Source organism: Eulemur rufifrons, chromosome 8 (assembly GCF_041146395.1).
Source record: "Eulemur rufifrons isolate Redbay chromosome 8, OSU_ERuf_1, whole genome shotgun sequence".
In the NCBI taxonomy this organism is placed as follows: Eukaryota; Metazoa; Chordata; class Mammalia; order Primates; family Lemuridae; genus Eulemur; species Eulemur rufifrons.
The window spans coordinates 100,326,238-100,344,439 of NC_090990.1; the positions used below are offsets into that span (position 1 = coordinate 100,326,238).

An 18,202-nucleotide genomic window follows, 5' to 3' on the forward strand; every position below is an offset into this window, starting at 1 on the left:
TTTTTGGCAGGAATGCTACAGAAGTGACATTATTACCTTTTTCTTTTGTTAAGACTACTTAAATGCAGTTGTGAGAAGGGGGAAAAGAGTGGAATAAGGAGTTTGATCCATTACTGACTGTGAATAATCATTTGAAATACCTCACTACTTTTGGACCAGTCTGCTATTAATGTTAATCACTTGGTCACGGTGGCATGTACCAGATTGATTATTCCACTGTAAAGTTATAGTTTATCTCACATAATAATATGTAATGTTTGTAGAGATATTCTGAAACTATGTAAATATCCTGTTCCTAATCACACTTTCACTCAGTAGTTTTAGCATTTGTTAACTCATTCTTGCCTGAAGCAGTAATTACTATGATGGTAGCAAAACGGTTTTCTTACTTTGTGATTTTTCTCTGTCTATTCATTGGCATTGTAATATGAGGAAGAGCTTCTCTTCACTTTCATTTATTATCAATATAGACTCAAAGAGTCCTACTTTATTTAATTGGAGTATAATCCATTACTGTTATTATTAATTTTCATGGTCAGATTGTCCCAGATGCAGCCAGTAGCAACCCTTTCAAGACTGGTTCCACTGTGGTTATTTTTAACACTTACTTTGTGGCACCCTTTCAAAAAATAAAATTAAATCACTATTGCTCGGTGAGTAAGAGAAATGGATATTTTGGGTGGAGATATGTGTTAAAGCAAATAAAATTCTAATTATAAAATCTAGGTGATGGATATACAGATTTTTTGTACAATTGTTTTAAACTTTTTTTTTCTTTTCTTTTCTTTTGGGGAGGGACGAGGGGGACAGGGTCTTGCTCTGTCACCGGGGCCAGAGTGCAGTGGCATCACCATAGATCACTGTAACCTCAAACTCCTGGGTTCAAGCAGTCCTCCTGCCTTGGCCTCCCAAAGTGCTAGGATTACAGGCATGAGCTGCCATGTTCAGCCCAATTATTTTAAACTTAATATGTGTTTGAAAATGTTCACCAGAAATGCTGGGATGGTATCAGCAGAACTAGGGGAAAGTATTTTGTGTGTCTTGTAGGTTTTACCAAGTTAGTAGAGAAACTGATGCTTTTGATAGCCAGAGTTCTCTTTGTGAAAGGAAAATAAATATAGAATGGGGGAAAATAAAGACTGGCCACATGGCATTGGATTAAAATTATAAGTATATGTATACATTTATATGCTTCTAATGTCTAAATTTTGCATAGATTTATTTATCATTGAGCCGTGTGAAATTCCCATTTTTCTCCAGCTCTGTTACCTGAAAGAGCTTGGAAGCCATTTTACCCACTACCAGTGAGTACCCTTAGTGTATGTATTTTGGCTTCTAAACATCATTTCCAACTAAAACAAACCAAAGGTCCTTAGAGAAATGACTGATTCAGGGTTGGGTCAGAGAAAGCCCAAGATGAGCCTGAAACATTCTGTCCAGATCAATTTTATTGATGCTAGTGTGGAAGTAATGTTTGACTAAAATGAGAAATAGCCAAAATAATGTATACTCTGATTCTGATTCTGATTCTTCTAGTATTCCTCATGATGATTTTCTCTTCTTCCTGAATCCAAGTATAAGGAATTAAAGGAACAATTTAATTTCTTAAAGATCATCTGTAAATTCAAACAAATTTTTTTCTTTCCTGCAATCCCTATGACATATCATTCACTGACTTTTATTGCATAGTTTTTATATCTGAAGTGACCATTAACATGGATTGCAAAATTTGGGAATGAATGCTATCATGACAAGTAACCCTTTTGGTCTCTTTACTGTACAATATATATATATATTTTAAAGTTGTTGAAAAGTCTTCTCTACTTGGCTTTATTTGGTGTTGTAATATTTTCATTAGTTTTGCCTCTAGCTAATGTAACAAAGATGGTAGAGTATTAGAGTTTTAGTGACTGTCCATTAGCTGAAAACTTAGTGCAGGTTGCTAGGAAGGGCTTTCACTTGCCTTTTGAATTCCTACTGCAGTGTGGAAGTTGGCTTTGTCACCAAAATGACTTAAAATGTAAGTATATGTTCTAATCTGTGAGATTGTTTCCAAATTGTTTTCACCCATTTACTGTGACCAATGTCTGGCTGATACGTTAGTATTTGGAACTTATTCTAAAATTAACCAGCAGATAAAAAGGTTTGGTAAAGCTTATCTTTGTTAATGGAAGACTCATGACAAAGGAAAAGATGAAAATGGTTTAATAATTTATCTTTTTGGTGTAATACAGGAATATCTAATTCAAACAGTTTAACCTACCATCAAAGGAGAGAAATTTCTTAAATACAAATATTTAAGAAAATTTTTCTTTATGCTGGGAACATTCAAATTATTCTTTACTATGTATTTTGAAATATACAATAGATTTTTTTTTTTTTTTTTTTTTTTTTTTTTTTGAGACAGAGTCTCACTCTGTTGCCCGGGCTAGAGTGAGTGCCGTGGCGTCAGTCTAGCTCACAGCAACCTCAAACTCCTGGGCTTAAGCGATCCTACTGCCTCAGCCTCCCGAGTAGCTGGGACTACAGGCATGCGCCACCATGCCCGGCTAATTTTTTGTATATATGTATATTTTAGTTGTCCATATAATTTCTTTCTATTTTTAGTAGAGACGGGGTCTCACTCTTGTTCAGGCTGATCTTGAACTCCTGACCTCGAGCGATCCGCCCGCCTCGGCCTCCCAGAGTGCTAGGATTACAGGCATGAGCCACCTCGCCCAGCCCTACAATAGAGTATTGTTAACTGTAATCACCCTGATTTTTCAAATACTAGGTCTTATTTCTTCAGTCTACCTGTATTTTGTACCCATTACTCAACTTCTCTTCATCCCCCTTAATTTTCTTCTTAAATGATCTTTGTGAGTATGAAAAGCATGTGTGAAAAGTTGCTGTTTTTTCCAAGAACAAATGTAAACTTGATATTTTTGTGTATTTCACTGAAACACCTTGTGAATTTTTCTTTTTGAGACAAAATCTGGCTCTGTTGCCCGGGCTAGAATGCTATGGCATCAGCCTAGCTCACAGCAACCTCAAACTCTTGGGCTCAAGCAATCCTTCTGCCTCAGCCTCACAAGTAGCTGGGACTACAGGCGTACATCACCATCCCCAGCTAATTTTTTCCATGTATATTTTTAGTTGTCTAGATAATTTCTTTCTATTTTTAGTAGAGATGGGGTCTCGCTCTTGCTCAGGCTGGTCTTGAACTCCTGACCTCGAGCGATCCTCCCACCTTGGCCTCCCAGAGTGCTAGGATTACAGGTGTGAGCCACCATACCCAGCCGTGAATTTTTCATATGAAGAGGCTCTCTCCACTTTACGAGATGAAGTCTTCCTATGTTGGACTTGAACTCCTGGGCTCAAGAGATTCTTCCTCCTCAGCCTCCTAAGTAGCTGAGACTACATGCACACAGCACCATGTCCAACTGAAGAGGTCTTCTTTAAAGCGTCCATTCTGTTGTAAAACTTTTTCTGTTTTCTTAGTTATTTTTTTGTTTCCTTATTGTTTGCCCAATTGGAATGTAAACTGTCTTATTCACCACTATTTCTTAGCACTTAGGACAGGACTTGGACTTAAGGATCGCTCATTAATTGTTGAATAAATAAATGAATGATCCACTGGAAAGAACCAGAGTTGAACATTAAGAATTTTCAGTTCTACAAATAAGTAACTTTGTTGGGCCTCAGTTTTTTTTTTCCCCCCACTTTAATCTGTTTCCAAAAGGGCCTCAGTTTTCTCATCTGCAAAGTGTGCATTATTATATTGTTGTCCCTCAGAATGTACATGGGATTGGTTCCAGAACGCTTTAGGATACCAAAATCCCCGGGTGCTCAAGTCCCTTATATAAAGTGGCATAGTATTTGCATATAACCTGCACATATCTTCCCTTATACTTTAAATCATCTCTAGATTGTTTATAATACCTAATATAATGTAAATGCTATGTAAATAGTTGTTAGACTGTATTTTTAAACTTGTATTATTTTTTATTATTGTAATTTTTCTTTTTTTTTTTTTTTTTTTTGAGTATCTTCCCTCTATGGTTGGTTGAATTCACATTCCATAGATAAAGAGCTCCAACTGTGCCTACTTGTTACAAGATATATAATGGACTAGCTTTGATTTTTAAAAGACAATATGTTGTAATTTAATTAGAGGAAAGGAATATATCGGCCTTGCCTTATGTATACAACTTTAAGCCAAAATAAAGTCATAATAGATCAAATGAGGCTCTCCTAAAACCCTTTTTTCTCCTCCCTTCTTTCTTTTTTCTCATTTCCTTTTTTTCCCCTTTTTCCCCTTTTATATATTTATGAAATCTCTTCAGATTGATCTCATTCCAAACATTAGGAAACAGACTAATAAGGTGAGTGGAAGAGGTAAGCCAATGGAGACATGGTGGAACAAAAGAAAGAGAAAAGGCCAGTCGTAGTGGCTCACGCCTGTAATCCTAGCACTCTGGGAAGCCGAGGCGGGAGGATCGCTTGAGCTCAGGAGTTCGAGACCAGCCTGGGCAAGAGCAAGACCCCGTCTCTACTAAAAATAGAAAGAAATGATTTGGACAGCTAAAAATGTATATGGAAAAAATTAGCCCTAGTCCCAGCTACTCAGGAGGCTGAGGCAGAAGGATCGCTTGAGTCCAGGAGTTTGAGGTTGCTGTGAGCTAGGCTGACGCCACGGCACTCTAACCTAGGTAACAGAGTGAGACTCTGTCTCAAAAAAAAAAAAAAGAAAGAAAGAGAAAAATGTAGTGGGTAGAGGTTCAATAAGAAACTGAGGTTTTAATCTTAAATCTCCTTACCAGTTACTAAAATTAAAGCAAGTCACTCAACCTCATAGAGCATCTGTTTCTAAATCTCTAAACTAGAGCTAACATTTCCTCTTACCTGCTTCACAGTATTGATATAAATGTTAACAGTGAAAATACTCTGTAAACTATAAATTAACCATATATAAGGTATCATAATCCAATCAGAAATTTCGGTTCCTTCTGCAGAACTGTTGGACAAACCTAAAGAGCCGCCTCCTTCAAGGCAATTCCAAAAATATAGATTTTTTAAAATGTGTGAATGTACTTGGTACTCTCAAAAAAAAAAAAAAAGGCCAATTAAGAGTTGGGTATGGTAACTGTACTCCCAGCTATTCAGGAGGCTTAGGTGGATGGGAAGATCTTTTGAGACCAGCCTGTAAGCTAGAGAGAGACTCTGTCCCTAAAAAAAAAAAAGGGCAGATAAGGTTCAAGCTCCTGTTAAGTACTCTTGATAGGGTGATCTATTATTTATATTTGACCGTAGGAAGAAATTTCATACCTCTGACTGTTTCCCATTCTTTTTTGATCGTAGCCCAAAGAGCCGATTGATCCAATTAAAGAAAGAGAAGCTAGAGTATACTCCAGGAGAGCATGAATATGGATTATTCCCAGCCCCCATTCATGTTGGTGAGTACTAAGTCCACACTGAGAAGAAATGGTGTTTCTTGGGTTTGGGGGAAATGTCTTTGTATTCTTGTTATTACTTCTACCTCTCCAATGGGATCAAACTTTTTTTTTACCATTTAATTTATACTTATTCTGAAGAATTCTGTATACTTTTTGATAGGGAGTGAGAATGGCATAAATCTTGTTCATTAGGGCTTTAATAAGCAACAGTATGTCTGTAGCTTTAGATTCCCTAAGTATGTCAAATACTTTCTAGGTTCAAAAGAAGTGAGATGATTTATACATACAAAATGATTAGAGGAAGAAGGCCCACTGTTTTTCTTGATCACTTAGCTGCTTGAAATTGGAGCAATATTTATTTTTCTATTCTTAGAGAAAATGTCAAAGCCTTGTTTAGCATTTAAGTAAAAAGAAATCATCCTAGATCTCCTGTTTTTTTCAACCCCTCATCCAGACCATCTCCGAGTTCTGTTATTTCCATCTCTGAAATATTAATATATCCTATTTCTCTACAAATTCCATAGCCATCTCTCAAGTGTATGCCAATATTATTTTCTTCAGGCTGCTGCAGTAGCCTTCTAACAGATCTGTCCACTTCCATTCTTGCCATCATTCTCCACACAGTGAAAAGAGAAATGATTTTCTAACTTAGCCTATTTTATATTTTATGGATTTATGTATTTACTTTTAGAGATGGGATCTCGCTCTGTCACCCAGGCTGGAGTACAGGAGCACAATCATAGCTCACTGCAGCCTTGAACCCCTGGCCTAAAGTGTTCCTCCCGCCTCAGCCTCCCAGAGTGCTGGGATTACAGGCTTGAGCCACCACACCCGGCTTCTGACTTAACCTAGATCATACTTAAAACCTTTCAGTGGCTTACTATCAAGAGTACAATACAACTTCTTTACCTATAGCTTTCAAGAATGATCTGTTCCCTGACTACCCTATCTTTCCCCATCAATTCCTATCTTAACCTTATTTAGTTTATTGTGTCATACTGCCCTTTTTTCAATTCTTAGAACATACCAAGCTTTTTCCCACCGAAGGATCATTCCCACTGTCTGAAAAGATATTATTCAAACTCTTCCCATGGTTGGTTTATTTTCATCCTTTATGGATGATCTTTATGTCAGTATCAGTTTCAGTATTATTTTCTTTAAAATGATTTTCCTAATTGTCTCACGAAAAGAGGGTCCCTTTCTTTATTCTAGATCACACCACCCTATTTCCTTCTATAGTGTCTAATTACAATATTTGTTTATTCATTTATCTGTCTCCTCCATTAGATTATAAGCTCCAGGAGTACAGAATCATTGTCTTTCTTACTCTGCCTGGATTTCCCAGTGCCTGGTACATAATAGAAGTTTAACAAATATTTGTTGTACAAATGAAAGAAAAGGAAGGATAAATTGAATGTAGATGACAGTTTTTATTCTTAGTTTGCACAAACGAAATTGCTTTAAAGAGGTTCATTAAATACATAACTTGGGACCAGGACACCTTATTTGTGTATTAGATGCTGATCCTGTGCCTTGCAGTGTTCTCTTCAACTATCGCTCCCTTGACCCTTTTGACTATGGGGCTCTTCTCTATATTCTGATAACTAATCCCTTTTTTCTCTCCAAGAGTTTAGCTCCAACAGTGTTTGTAAATCAGCAGGCATAAACAATTCTACCATAAAGATTAGTTTGCTTCAATTATTCTATATTGAATGGCTGGAGACAGGTTTAACTACAACATGAAGTTACAAGGTTTAATTCTCAGCTAGATAGCTTTACTAGTTCTTACTTAATGAAGAAGATAAGAGTAAATTCCATATTCTCTGGACTTAGTGCCAAAGTTCTTTTGAAAGAGCCTTTTGTATTTACAGTTAGATTATATCAATGGAAGCAGACTCTCAGTAGATTTAGCTTTTTCCTAGAACCTGCTAAAGAGAAGAGGCTTTAAAAATTACTACTATTTTATGAGTCTCATTTATAGGAAAACATAACCATTTTGGTCTTACCAGTTTTGCCCTGGATAGGAAATATGCTAATGTAGGTCTTGGAATGATCTAACTATTCAAGGGATGACCAGTTATTTCCAGGGGAAATAGGAAGAATAATGGTTAAACCATTATTTCTGTGACATCTCTGGCATGAATAGTGGTTAAAAGGTCCAGAATGGAACCCAAGTGCCCATCAATACAGGATTGTATTAACAAAATACATATACATATATGTATACCATGGAGTACTACTCAGCTATAAGAAATAATGGTTTTATAGCACCTCTTCTATTTTCCTGGATAGAGCTGGAACCCATTCTACTAAGTGAAGTATCCCAAGAATGGAAAAATAAGCACCACATGTACTCACCATCAAATTGGTTTCACCTGTCATTACCTAAGAGCACATTTAGGAATAACATTAATCGGATGTCGGGCAGATGGCAGGGGGAGCGGAGAGGGGATGGGTATACATACATAATGAGGGCGATGCATACCATCTAGGGGATGGACACACTTAAAGCTCTGATTCGGGGGCAGGGGCAAGGGCAATATATGTAACCTAAACTTTTGTTACCCCCATAATATCCTGAAATAAACAAAAAGAAAAAAGAAATTCCAAATTTTATTTTATTTTATTTTTTTAGAGACAGGGTCTCAGTCTCAGGGCTAGAGTGCAGTGGCATCATAATAGCTTACTGCAATGTCACACTCGTGTGCTCAAACTGTCCTCCTGCCTCAGCCTCCCTAGTAACTGGGACTGCAGGCACACACCACCACGCCTGGTTCAATTTTCTACTTTTTGTAGAGATAGGGTCTCACTCTTGCTCAGGTTGGTCTCAAACTCTGGACCTCAAACAATCCTCTGGCCTTGGCCTCCCAAAGTTTTACGACTACAGGCATGAGCCACCGTGCCCGGCCAAAATCCAGGATTTTAAATATAAAGATTTTATCTCTAGGCCAGGCACGGTGGCTCACGCCTATAATCCTAGCACTCTGGGAGGCCGAGGCAGGAGGATCACTCGAGGTCAGGAGTTCAGGACCAGCCTGAACAAGAGCGAGACCCCGTGTCTACTAAAAAATAGAAAGAAATTATCTGGACAACTAAAAATATATAGAAAAAATTAGCTGGGCATGGTGGCACATGCCTGTAGTCCCAGCAACTTGGGAGGCAGAGGCAGAAGGATTGCTTAAGCCCAGGAGTCTGAGGTTGTTGCTGTGAGCTAGGCTGATGCCACGGCACTCTAGCCAGGGCAAAAAGATAGTGAGATTCTGTCTCCAAAAAAAAAAAAAAAAACAAGATTTTATCTCTAGTTTCCCACAATAATCTCCTACTAAGGCTAGTTTATACCCAGTGATCTGCATAGTGAGTAAATAATGGGAAAATCTATCCAGGAAGGGTAGTCTTTTTTCATGTGGTCAAATATAACAACAGGCTGTTGCAGGATAGGGTTTTGGGAGTTTTTTTCCTGGACAGTGCTATTTTGTTTTTCAAATAATATGATTAGGATAGGAAGGGAGAAAGGCCATTTATTTGGAACTAGTCACTTTAAGTACCGTGTAAACAGACAACATGACTTTTAGGGTTAGCCAAACCTAGTTCATCTCTGTCGTTGCCGTAATAATTATGTGACTAAAATACTTATATAAACAGAAAACAATGATTCATTTTACCATTGATAGAATCAGATTCAATAAATGAGAAGTAAGTAATATTTATTTTTAAATATTTACATGATTCTCATTTTAAAAAAGAAACAGGCCAGATATGCTGGCTCATGCCTCTATAGGCATGGCAGGAGGATCACTTGAGGCCAGGAGTTCAAGACCAGCCTAGGCAACATAGCAAGACCCCATATTTTTTTTTAAAAAAAGGTATTGGGTTTTTTTTTAATTAGTGAGATGTGGTGGCATGTACCTATAGTCCCAGATACTCGAAAGGCTAAGGCAGGAGGATTGCTTGACTCCAGGAGTTTGAGGTTGCAGTGAGGTATGATCACGCCGCTGCATTCTAACCCATGTGATGGAGCAAGACTCTGCCTCAAAAAAAAGAAACTGAAGTACAACTCATGGAATGGAAGAAACATTTGGAAATCATATATCAAGTAAAAGACTTATATCTATGTATGCATACATATAAAGAACTGTTGTAACTCAGTAATAAAAAGATAATACAATTTTGTAATGATTTGAATAGATATTTCTCAGAAAAAATATGCAAATGGCCAATAAGTTAAGTATGTGAAAATATGCTGAATATCATTACAAGGAAATACAAATCAAAACCATAATGAGATACCACTTTATTCCCACTAAGATGGCTTTGATTATAAGATGGAGAATAACAAGAACTGACAGGGATGTGAAGAAATTGGAACCCTCATACATTGCTGGTGGGAATGTAAAGTGGTATAAGCCACTTTGGAAAACACTTTGAAAGTTTCTCAAAAAGTTAAACATACAGCTGAGCAGCTGACCTCCCTGGACAAGGACTGGCATTGGACATGCCTGAAGTGAGAAATGTGGGAAGACACTGACCTCCGGGGTCCACATGGAGGTTGTCAAGACCTCATCCCTGGCTGCCTGTTAGGCCACTGCCTGTCCAGGCAGATGCCAGGCCTTAACCCCTAGACATTCAGGCATCCCTATAGCCCCTAATGCCCTCAATAAACCTGAAGACTTGCGTGAAAAAAATAGTTAAAGTTGAAAATGCCATATGGCGCAGCAATGCCATTGCTGGATGTATACCCAAGAAAACTTAAAATACACAAAACTTGTATACAAATAGTCATAGTAACAATATTCATAATAAAAAAGGGGGGGAGCAACCCAAATATCCATGAATGGATGAATGATAAAATATGGCATATCCGTACAATAGAATATTATTTGGCAATAATAAGGAATGAGGTACTAAAATATGCTACAATAGGGATGAACTTTTAAAACATGCTGTATGGAAGAAGGCAGTGATAAAAAGCTACATGTTTTATGATTCTGTTTATATGAAATGTTCAGAATAGGCAAATACCTAGAAACAGAAATTAAATTAACGGTTGCCAAGGATGGGAGAATGGGGAATGACCGTTATTGGGTTCAAAGTTTCTTTTGGGGATGATGAAAGTGTTCTGAAATTAGATAGTGGTTGTATTAATCAAGGTTCTACAGAGAAAGAGTAACAATAGGATGGAGAGAGGGAAAGAGGAGAAAGATTTATTTTAAGGACTTGGCTCACAAGATTGTGGAAGCTAACAAGTCTAAAAATTATAGGCTGGAAACCCAGAGAAAAGTTGTGTTAGAACTCAAATCCTAAAGCAGTACTGGGCACGGTGGCTCACGTCTATAAGCCCCACACTTTGGGAGGCCAAGGTAGGAGGATCACTTGCGCCCAGGAGTTCAAGGTTGCAATGAACTATAATTGGTGCCACCACCCTCCCTCCTGGGCAGCAGAGAAAGACCCTGTCTCTAACAAAAAATTAAATAAAAAGAAAATGTTAATGTCATCTACAAAATACCTTCACAGAAACATCTATAATAATTTGTCAAATATCTGGGTACTGCAGCTTTGCCCAGTTGTACATAAATTTAACCATCACACTAGTAATGATTACACAACTCTGTAGACTAAAAACCACTAAGTGGTATACTTTAATAAAGGTGATTGTGTCAATAAACCTATTATCTTAAGAATGTATATTTGTATTTTCATCAAGCATATATTCATCAAAACTATAGTGATTTCTCAGTGGAAAAGAAAAATTTTAATGCTTTATATGTAGGACATTGATGAGACAGTTAGCAAAACCTGAATGGTGTCAGAGGATTAGATGGCTGCATTGTATCAGTTTGAGTTTCCTGATGTTGATAGTTGTCTTATATTCGGAGGTGATAGGACAATAGTTCAGCAACAGACTCTCTTATGGTTCTGAGGAGGAAGTTCTTTACTTCTACCTTTCTTTACTTTTATGATTGCTTCAAAACAAAAATGCATTTAAAAAAATAACTGTGACCCCCCCCAAATAGGTAATACCCCCCAGGCATCAGACAAAAACAAATTAATTCCTCTCCAAAGAAATTATTTTAAACCCAGGATTTAAAGTAGTCCTATTATATAAAATTATAAGGAACATGGCTGAAATTTTTTCATATTGAAACCTGACATGAAACTTTAAAATTTAAGGAGAGAGATGCAGAAAAACTTGGTCAGGAAAAATTATTATATAAGTAAATCTAAATAATAATTATTTGAAAAAAATCTTTTAAAGATACTTATTTGGGGAAGGAGTTTAAAAACAACATGAAGGCCAGGCACGGTGGCTCATGCCTACAATTCTAGCACTTTGGGAGGCCAAGGTGGGAGGATCGCTTGAGCCAGAAGTTCAAGACCAGCCTGGGCAACTTAGTGAGACTCTGTCTCTACAAAAAATAAAAATAAAAAAGTTAGCCAAGTGTGGTGATGCACACCTGTAGTCCCAGCTCCTTAGGAGGCTGAGCCAGGAGGATCACTTAAGCCCGAGAGTTTGAGGTGGAAGCAAGGTATAATCAGGCCACTGCACTCCAGCACAGGCAACAGAGTAAGACCTATCTCCACAAACAAAGGCTGGGTACAGCCTGTAATCCTAGCACTCTGGGAGGCCAAGGCGGGTGGATCGCTTGAGGTCAGGAGTTCGAGACCAGCCTGAGCAAGAGCGAGACCCCCATCTCTACTAAAAATAGAAAGAAATTATCTGGCCAACTAAACATATATATAGAAAAAAATTAGCCAGGCATGGTGGCGCATGCCTGTAGTCCCAGCTACTCAGGAGGCTAAGACAATAGGATCGCTTAAGCCCAGGAGATTGAGGTTGCTGTGAGCTAGGCTGATGCCACGGCACTCACTCTAGCCCAGGCAACAGAGCAAGACTCTGTCTCAAAAAAAAAAGAATTATAGAAAATAATATTTGAGAGTGAGATTTGAAGCTTAGTATTTTAAGATTCTTTTACATTGTTAAGTAGAATGCTAGAAGAATGAATGGATCTACTTTTAGGCTTTAAAGTCTCTTAAAAAATACAGTGTAATCCCTATGAGCATTGAAACAGGATATGTGTATTCTGTCTTCTATAACACAAAAGATTTAAGTTTACTTAACAACAAAAAAGAGTTAAGTAAACTAATTTCTCCAGTAGAAAAAGAGAAGTAAGAAAAACATGATAAATATAAATTACAAAACAATGTGGTAAAAGAGGCCAAGTATATCAGTAATCACAATAAATACAATCTTACCCATTAAAAGGCAGGGCCTGATTGGATTAAAAAGGAAAAATTAGCTGCGTTGTATTTACAAGAGACACACCTGAAACCTTGTGACACAAAGATTTTTAATGCAGTAATTTAATAACATAAAAACTAGGAGTTCTACTTTTTGGATGAGTAGCATATATCAGGCTAACCCACCCATGAATAACAATTATCAGCCGGTCAAAATATAAAACACAAAGATCCAAAGTCAGTGGAGAGCAAGTAGGCACACACTGGAGAGGAATCAACATTTAGAAGAAGAGAATCACACTGGTTGCATTTCCCATTTTTTATAGCTCTTTGTGGACAGGTTACTTGCACTGCCTGTGCACTGCAAGTAACCACTTAGATAGAAACCTGGAGTCTTACTGATTGGTTAAGGGCCATATTTCAGGACATCCACAGCAACAGGAAAGTGAGGGAGAAAATGCTAAAAGAGGAAACTGCAAATTTTGCTTATAAACTCAAGCCACATATCTGGGTGACCCCTATACTGTGTATGTGCAGCCAAACTCTCATAAGGTTGGTTAATCCTAAATATACTGAGTAGGGATTTCACCTACTGCCTAACCCGTGGTTTTCTAGTTCACCCACATTAAATCAGTTATTTTTTAATAGGATAATAACATAATTGAGAGTGTCTACAACATATCACTTTTAATGTCCATGATTCAATCCAAAATTACTAGACACATGAATAAACATTAAAATATGGTACATATTAAGAGAGAAGACAATCAACAGAGACTGTTTCCAAGATGATCCAGATGTTGAAAATAGCAAACCAGGATTTGAAAGTAGTTGTTATATCTATGCTGAAGGATATAAAGGAAAATATGCTTATATGCATAAGCAGATAAGAAATCTTAGCATAATGCTGGACACTCAGCCTGGACAACATAGCGAGACCCTGTCTCTATAAAAAGTAGAAAACTTAGCCAGGTGTGGTGGCGCACATCTGTGGTCCCAGTTTCTTGAGCGACTGAAGCAGGACAATCTGTTGACCCCTGGAGTTTCAGTGAGCTGTAATGACACCACTGCACTCTACCCCAGGCAATAGAGTGAGAACCTGTCTCCAAAAATTAAATAAATAGAAACTGTGAAAAATAGCCAAATGAAAATTGCAGAAGTAAAAATATATATCTGAAATTTTAAAACACAAAATGTGGGTTTAACAGCAGATTGAAAATGGCAGAAATATCAGTTGAACTTGAAGGTATTATGAATATAAATTATCCAATTAAACAGAGAAGAAAAGAGATTAGGGGGTGAGGAGGGGGAAGGAGAGAGCTTCAGTGACTTGTGGAACAACATGAGAAGGACTAACATACATGTAATTGGAGTCTCAGATGGATAGTAGAGAAAAAATTTGACAGAAAAAAGTAATGTGACTAAATAATGACAGATATTTTCCATATTTGGTTAACAACATAAATGTACCTACCAATTCAAAAAGTGCAGTGGACCAAGCATGGTGACTTAGGCCTGTAAGCCTAGCACTTTGGGAGGCTGAGGCAGGAGGATCACTTAAGGTTAGGTATTGGGAGACCAGACTGAGCAACATAGTGAGACCCCATCTCTATAAAAATTAGAAAAATTAGCCGTGCATGGTGGCATGCACCTGTAGTCCCAGCTACTTGAGAGGCTGAGGCAGGAAGATAGCTTGAATCCAGCCCGGGAGTTTGAGGCTGCAGTGAGCTATGATAATGCCACTGTACTCTAGCCCAGGCAACAGAGCAAGACCCTGTCTGTCTTAAAAAAGAAAAAAGTACAGTGAACCCCAGACAAGTTAAATACAAAGACAACCACAACTGATTGTAATCAAACTGCTAAAAATAAGAGGAAATCTTACAGAGAAAAATGACATATTCAGGGGTACATTAAGAATTAGGGGCCGGGCGTGGTGGCGCACGCCTGTAATCCTAGCTCTCTGGGAGGCCGAGGTGGGCGGATCGTTTGAGCTCAGGAGTTCGAGACCAGCCTGAGCAAGAGCGAGACCCCACCTCTAAAAATAGAAAGAAATTATATGGACAGCTAAAAATATATATAGAAAAAATTAGCCGGGCATGGTGGTGCATGCCTGTAGTCCCAGCTACTCGGGAGGCTGAGACAGGAGGATCGCTTGAGCCCAGGAGTTTGAGGTTGCTGTGAGCTGGGCTGACGCCACGGCACTCACTCTAGCCTGGGCAACAGAGTGAGACTCTGTCTCAAAAAAAAAAAAAAAAAAAAAACAAAAAAAAAAAAAAAAAGAATTAGGATTTACTTATCAGAAACAATGGTGGCTTGGAGGATAGAGGATTGTCTTTAAATTGCTCTAGAAAAAAGAATCAACCGCCAGCCTGAGCAAGAGCGAGACCTCGTCTCTACTAAAAATAGAAAGAAATTTTCTGGCCAACTAAAAATATATATATAGAAAAAAAAAAATTAGCTGGGCATTGTGGCGCATGCCTGTAGTCCCAGCTACTCAGGAGGCTGAGGCAGTAGAATCGCTTAAGCCCAGGAGTTTGAGGTTGCTGTGAGCTAGGCTGATGCCTCAGCACTCTAGCCCGGGCAACAGAGCAAGACTCTGTCTCAAAGAAAAAAGAATCAACCAAAATTCTATATACAATGCAAATGTTCTCTTGGAATGATGTGAAATCAGTACATTTTCAGAAAAACAAAAACTAAAAAGAATTTGTCACTAGCAAACTTAACACCATAAAAAATGATAAAGGAAGCTCTTCAGACTGAATGGGAGTGACAGATGCAAATTTGGCTCTTAAGGAAGAAATAAAGATCAGTGGAAATGCCAAATATGGGTAAATATAGATGAGTTTTTTCTTCTGAAGTTTGTTGAAATACATATAACTATTTAAAACAAAATTTATAACACTCTATTGTGGAATGTATAGAGTATATATTTTAATATACATGACAACTATAATAAAAAGGATGGAGGCCAGGTACACTGGCTCATGCCTGTAATCCTAGCACTCTGGGAGGCTGAGATGTAGTATCGCTTAAGGTCAAGAGTTCGAGACCAGCCTGAGCAAGAGCAAGACCCTATCTCTACTAAAAATAGAAAAAACTAGCTGGGTGTGGTGGCACAGCTACTCAGAAGGCTGAGGCAAGAAAATCGCTTAAGCCCAGGAGTATGAGCTATGCTGTTGCCACTGCACTCTGGCTGGGGTGACAGAGCAAGAATCTGTCTCAAAAAAATAAATAAATAAATAAATCAAAAAGATGGAGAAATATAGATAGAGCTATCCACTTGCAAAACTTACCCTTTTATGTGACAAGGTACAATAATAACTAAGATTCTGAAACAGAAAGATATTTATTATAATCACTAGAGAAAATGCAAAGAGGTATACCTAAAAAGAAGATAGAAATATTTAAAAAATTTAATTTTCTAAAAAATATTTCATCAACCCAAATAAGGCGGAAAGAAGTAATGAGAAACAAAAGTCAGAGGGATCAGACAAATAAGATGGAAAACCTGGAGTAATCCATACCAATAACCAATTAAACATAAATAGATTAAATGCTCATGTTAAAAGGCATATATCGTCAGACTGGATAACAAAAAAGCAAGATTCAGCTAGCCAAAAGAACCCTACCATGAAGATAAAGGCACAGGGCCAGCCAAGGTGGCTCACACATGTAATCCCAGCGCTTTGGGATGCTGAGGTGGGGAATCTCTTCAGATCAGCAGTTCAAGACCAGCCTGGGCAACATATCCAGACCCTGTCTGTACAGAAAATTTAAAAATTATCTGGGCTGGTGGTGCGTGCTTATAGTCTTAGCTACTCTGGAGAATGAGGCAAGAGGATTGCTCAAGCCCAGGAGTTCAAGATTACAGTGAGCTATGATTGCACCACTCTACTCCAGCGCAGGCAACAAGAGTGAAACTTTGTTCTCCAAAAAAATAGAAAAGTAGATGAAGGCACAGAGATTGAAAGTAAAAGGATTAGAAATGTTATAGCAAGCAAACAATATACATATGAAGCAGGAGTATGCATATTAATAGCAGATAAAGTAGACCTCAACACAGTGTTACCATATCGGAAGAAAAAACAAACATTTCTTTATACTCTAACACACACTCAACACACTTCTGAAACCAGATTAGTGGGGGATGAAAACCCCATGCATAAAACAGTTCTTCAGCAGACACCAACTAGGTGTCCTATCATTTAATTCAGGTTTCTTTTCTTTGTTTTGGGGTTTTTTTGTTTGTTTGTTTGTTTGTTTTGGGATTTGTTTTTTGGGTTTTGGTTATATCCTAGCTCACTGCAGCCTCCAACTCATGAGCCTAAGCAATCCAGCTGCCTCCGCCTTCCGAGTAGCTGGGACTACAGGCATGCACCATCACACCCAGTTAATTTTTCTCTTTTGTAGAGACGGGGTCTCTGTATGTTGCCCAGTCTGGGCTCAAACTCCTGGCCTGAAGCAATCCCCCTGCCTCAGCCTCCCAAAATGCTAGGATTACAGATGTGAGCCACTGTTACAGCCTTTAACTCAGTTCTGACACTGCCTGGAGATAGCATCAGATCCCCTAGATTAAGGGCTCAGTCCCATAAAACTGCCTTCCACTTCAGATGCCAATCACAAATAGTAAATTGTCACCTGTACTTCTGACCAACTAGCTATAAATTGGGGGTTCCAATCCCCTCTTCATGTTTGATTAATTTGATAGAGGAGTTACACAGAATTCAGGAAAACATTTTACTTATATTTACCAATGTATTTATGAAGGATTTAAGGCTGATTGGTTGAAGACGCTCACGCCTGTAATCCCAACACTTTGGGAGGCTGAAGTAGAAGGATCGCCTAAGGCCAGGAGTTCAAGACCAGCCTGGGCAACATAGCTAGACCCCTTCTCTACAAAAAATAAAAATGAAAAAAAATTTTTAAGTAAATAATATAGGATATAATAAAGGATACAGATGAGGAGCCAAATGAAGAGGCTCATAGGGCAAGGTCTGAAAGGGTCCCAAGCTCAGGAGCTTCTGTGCCTCTGAAGTTGATATACCCACACTCTTGGCTCACAGATGTTTTTGCCAACCCAGAGGTTTTCCAAACTCCATGGTTCAGGGATTTTTATGGAGGCTTCATCACGTAACCATGATCAATTTATTAAATTGGTTTCCATCCAGATCCTTCAATTCAGTGAGAACAATAAAGGTCTATTCCCAATCCCTCTTTTTTCTGTGGAGAATAGGGTGTGGGGCTGAAACTTTAAGCTTATAATCACAACTTGGTCTTTCTGCTGACCAGCCCCATCCAAGAGTCCACCAACATCCCCCTCATTAAAACAGAAGATGGTCCTGTCACCCAGGAATTTCCAAGGGGTGTAGGAGTTCTGTGTCATGAATCAGGGCCAGAGACCAAATATTAGAACAAAAGATTTTCCTAGTATCCTTCAAGGGTAGTAGGAGCTGTCTCAGGAACCAGGAGAAGACCAATATTAGAAGAAAAGATTCTCCTGGCACCCCTATAGCTCAGGAAATTACAAGAGT

The 18,202-nt window shown here is 38.2% G+C and overlaps 1 protein-coding gene across 2 annotated transcripts in view; it reads left to right on the forward strand.

The window, feature by feature from the left end:
* The window catches only part of ASH1L (ASH1 like histone lysine methyltransferase), a 189,274-nt gene that overhangs the window by 122,384 nt on the left and 48,688 nt on the right, over window positions 1–18,202 (forward strand). For both annotated transcript variants that reach the window (XM_069480458.1, XM_069480459.1), the window contains exon 7: window positions 5,341–5,435. In XM_069480458.1, the coding sequence (XP_069336559.1) occupies window positions 5,341–5,435 (95 nt within the window). The remainder of the gene's footprint in view (window positions 1–5,340; window positions 5,436–18,202) is intronic.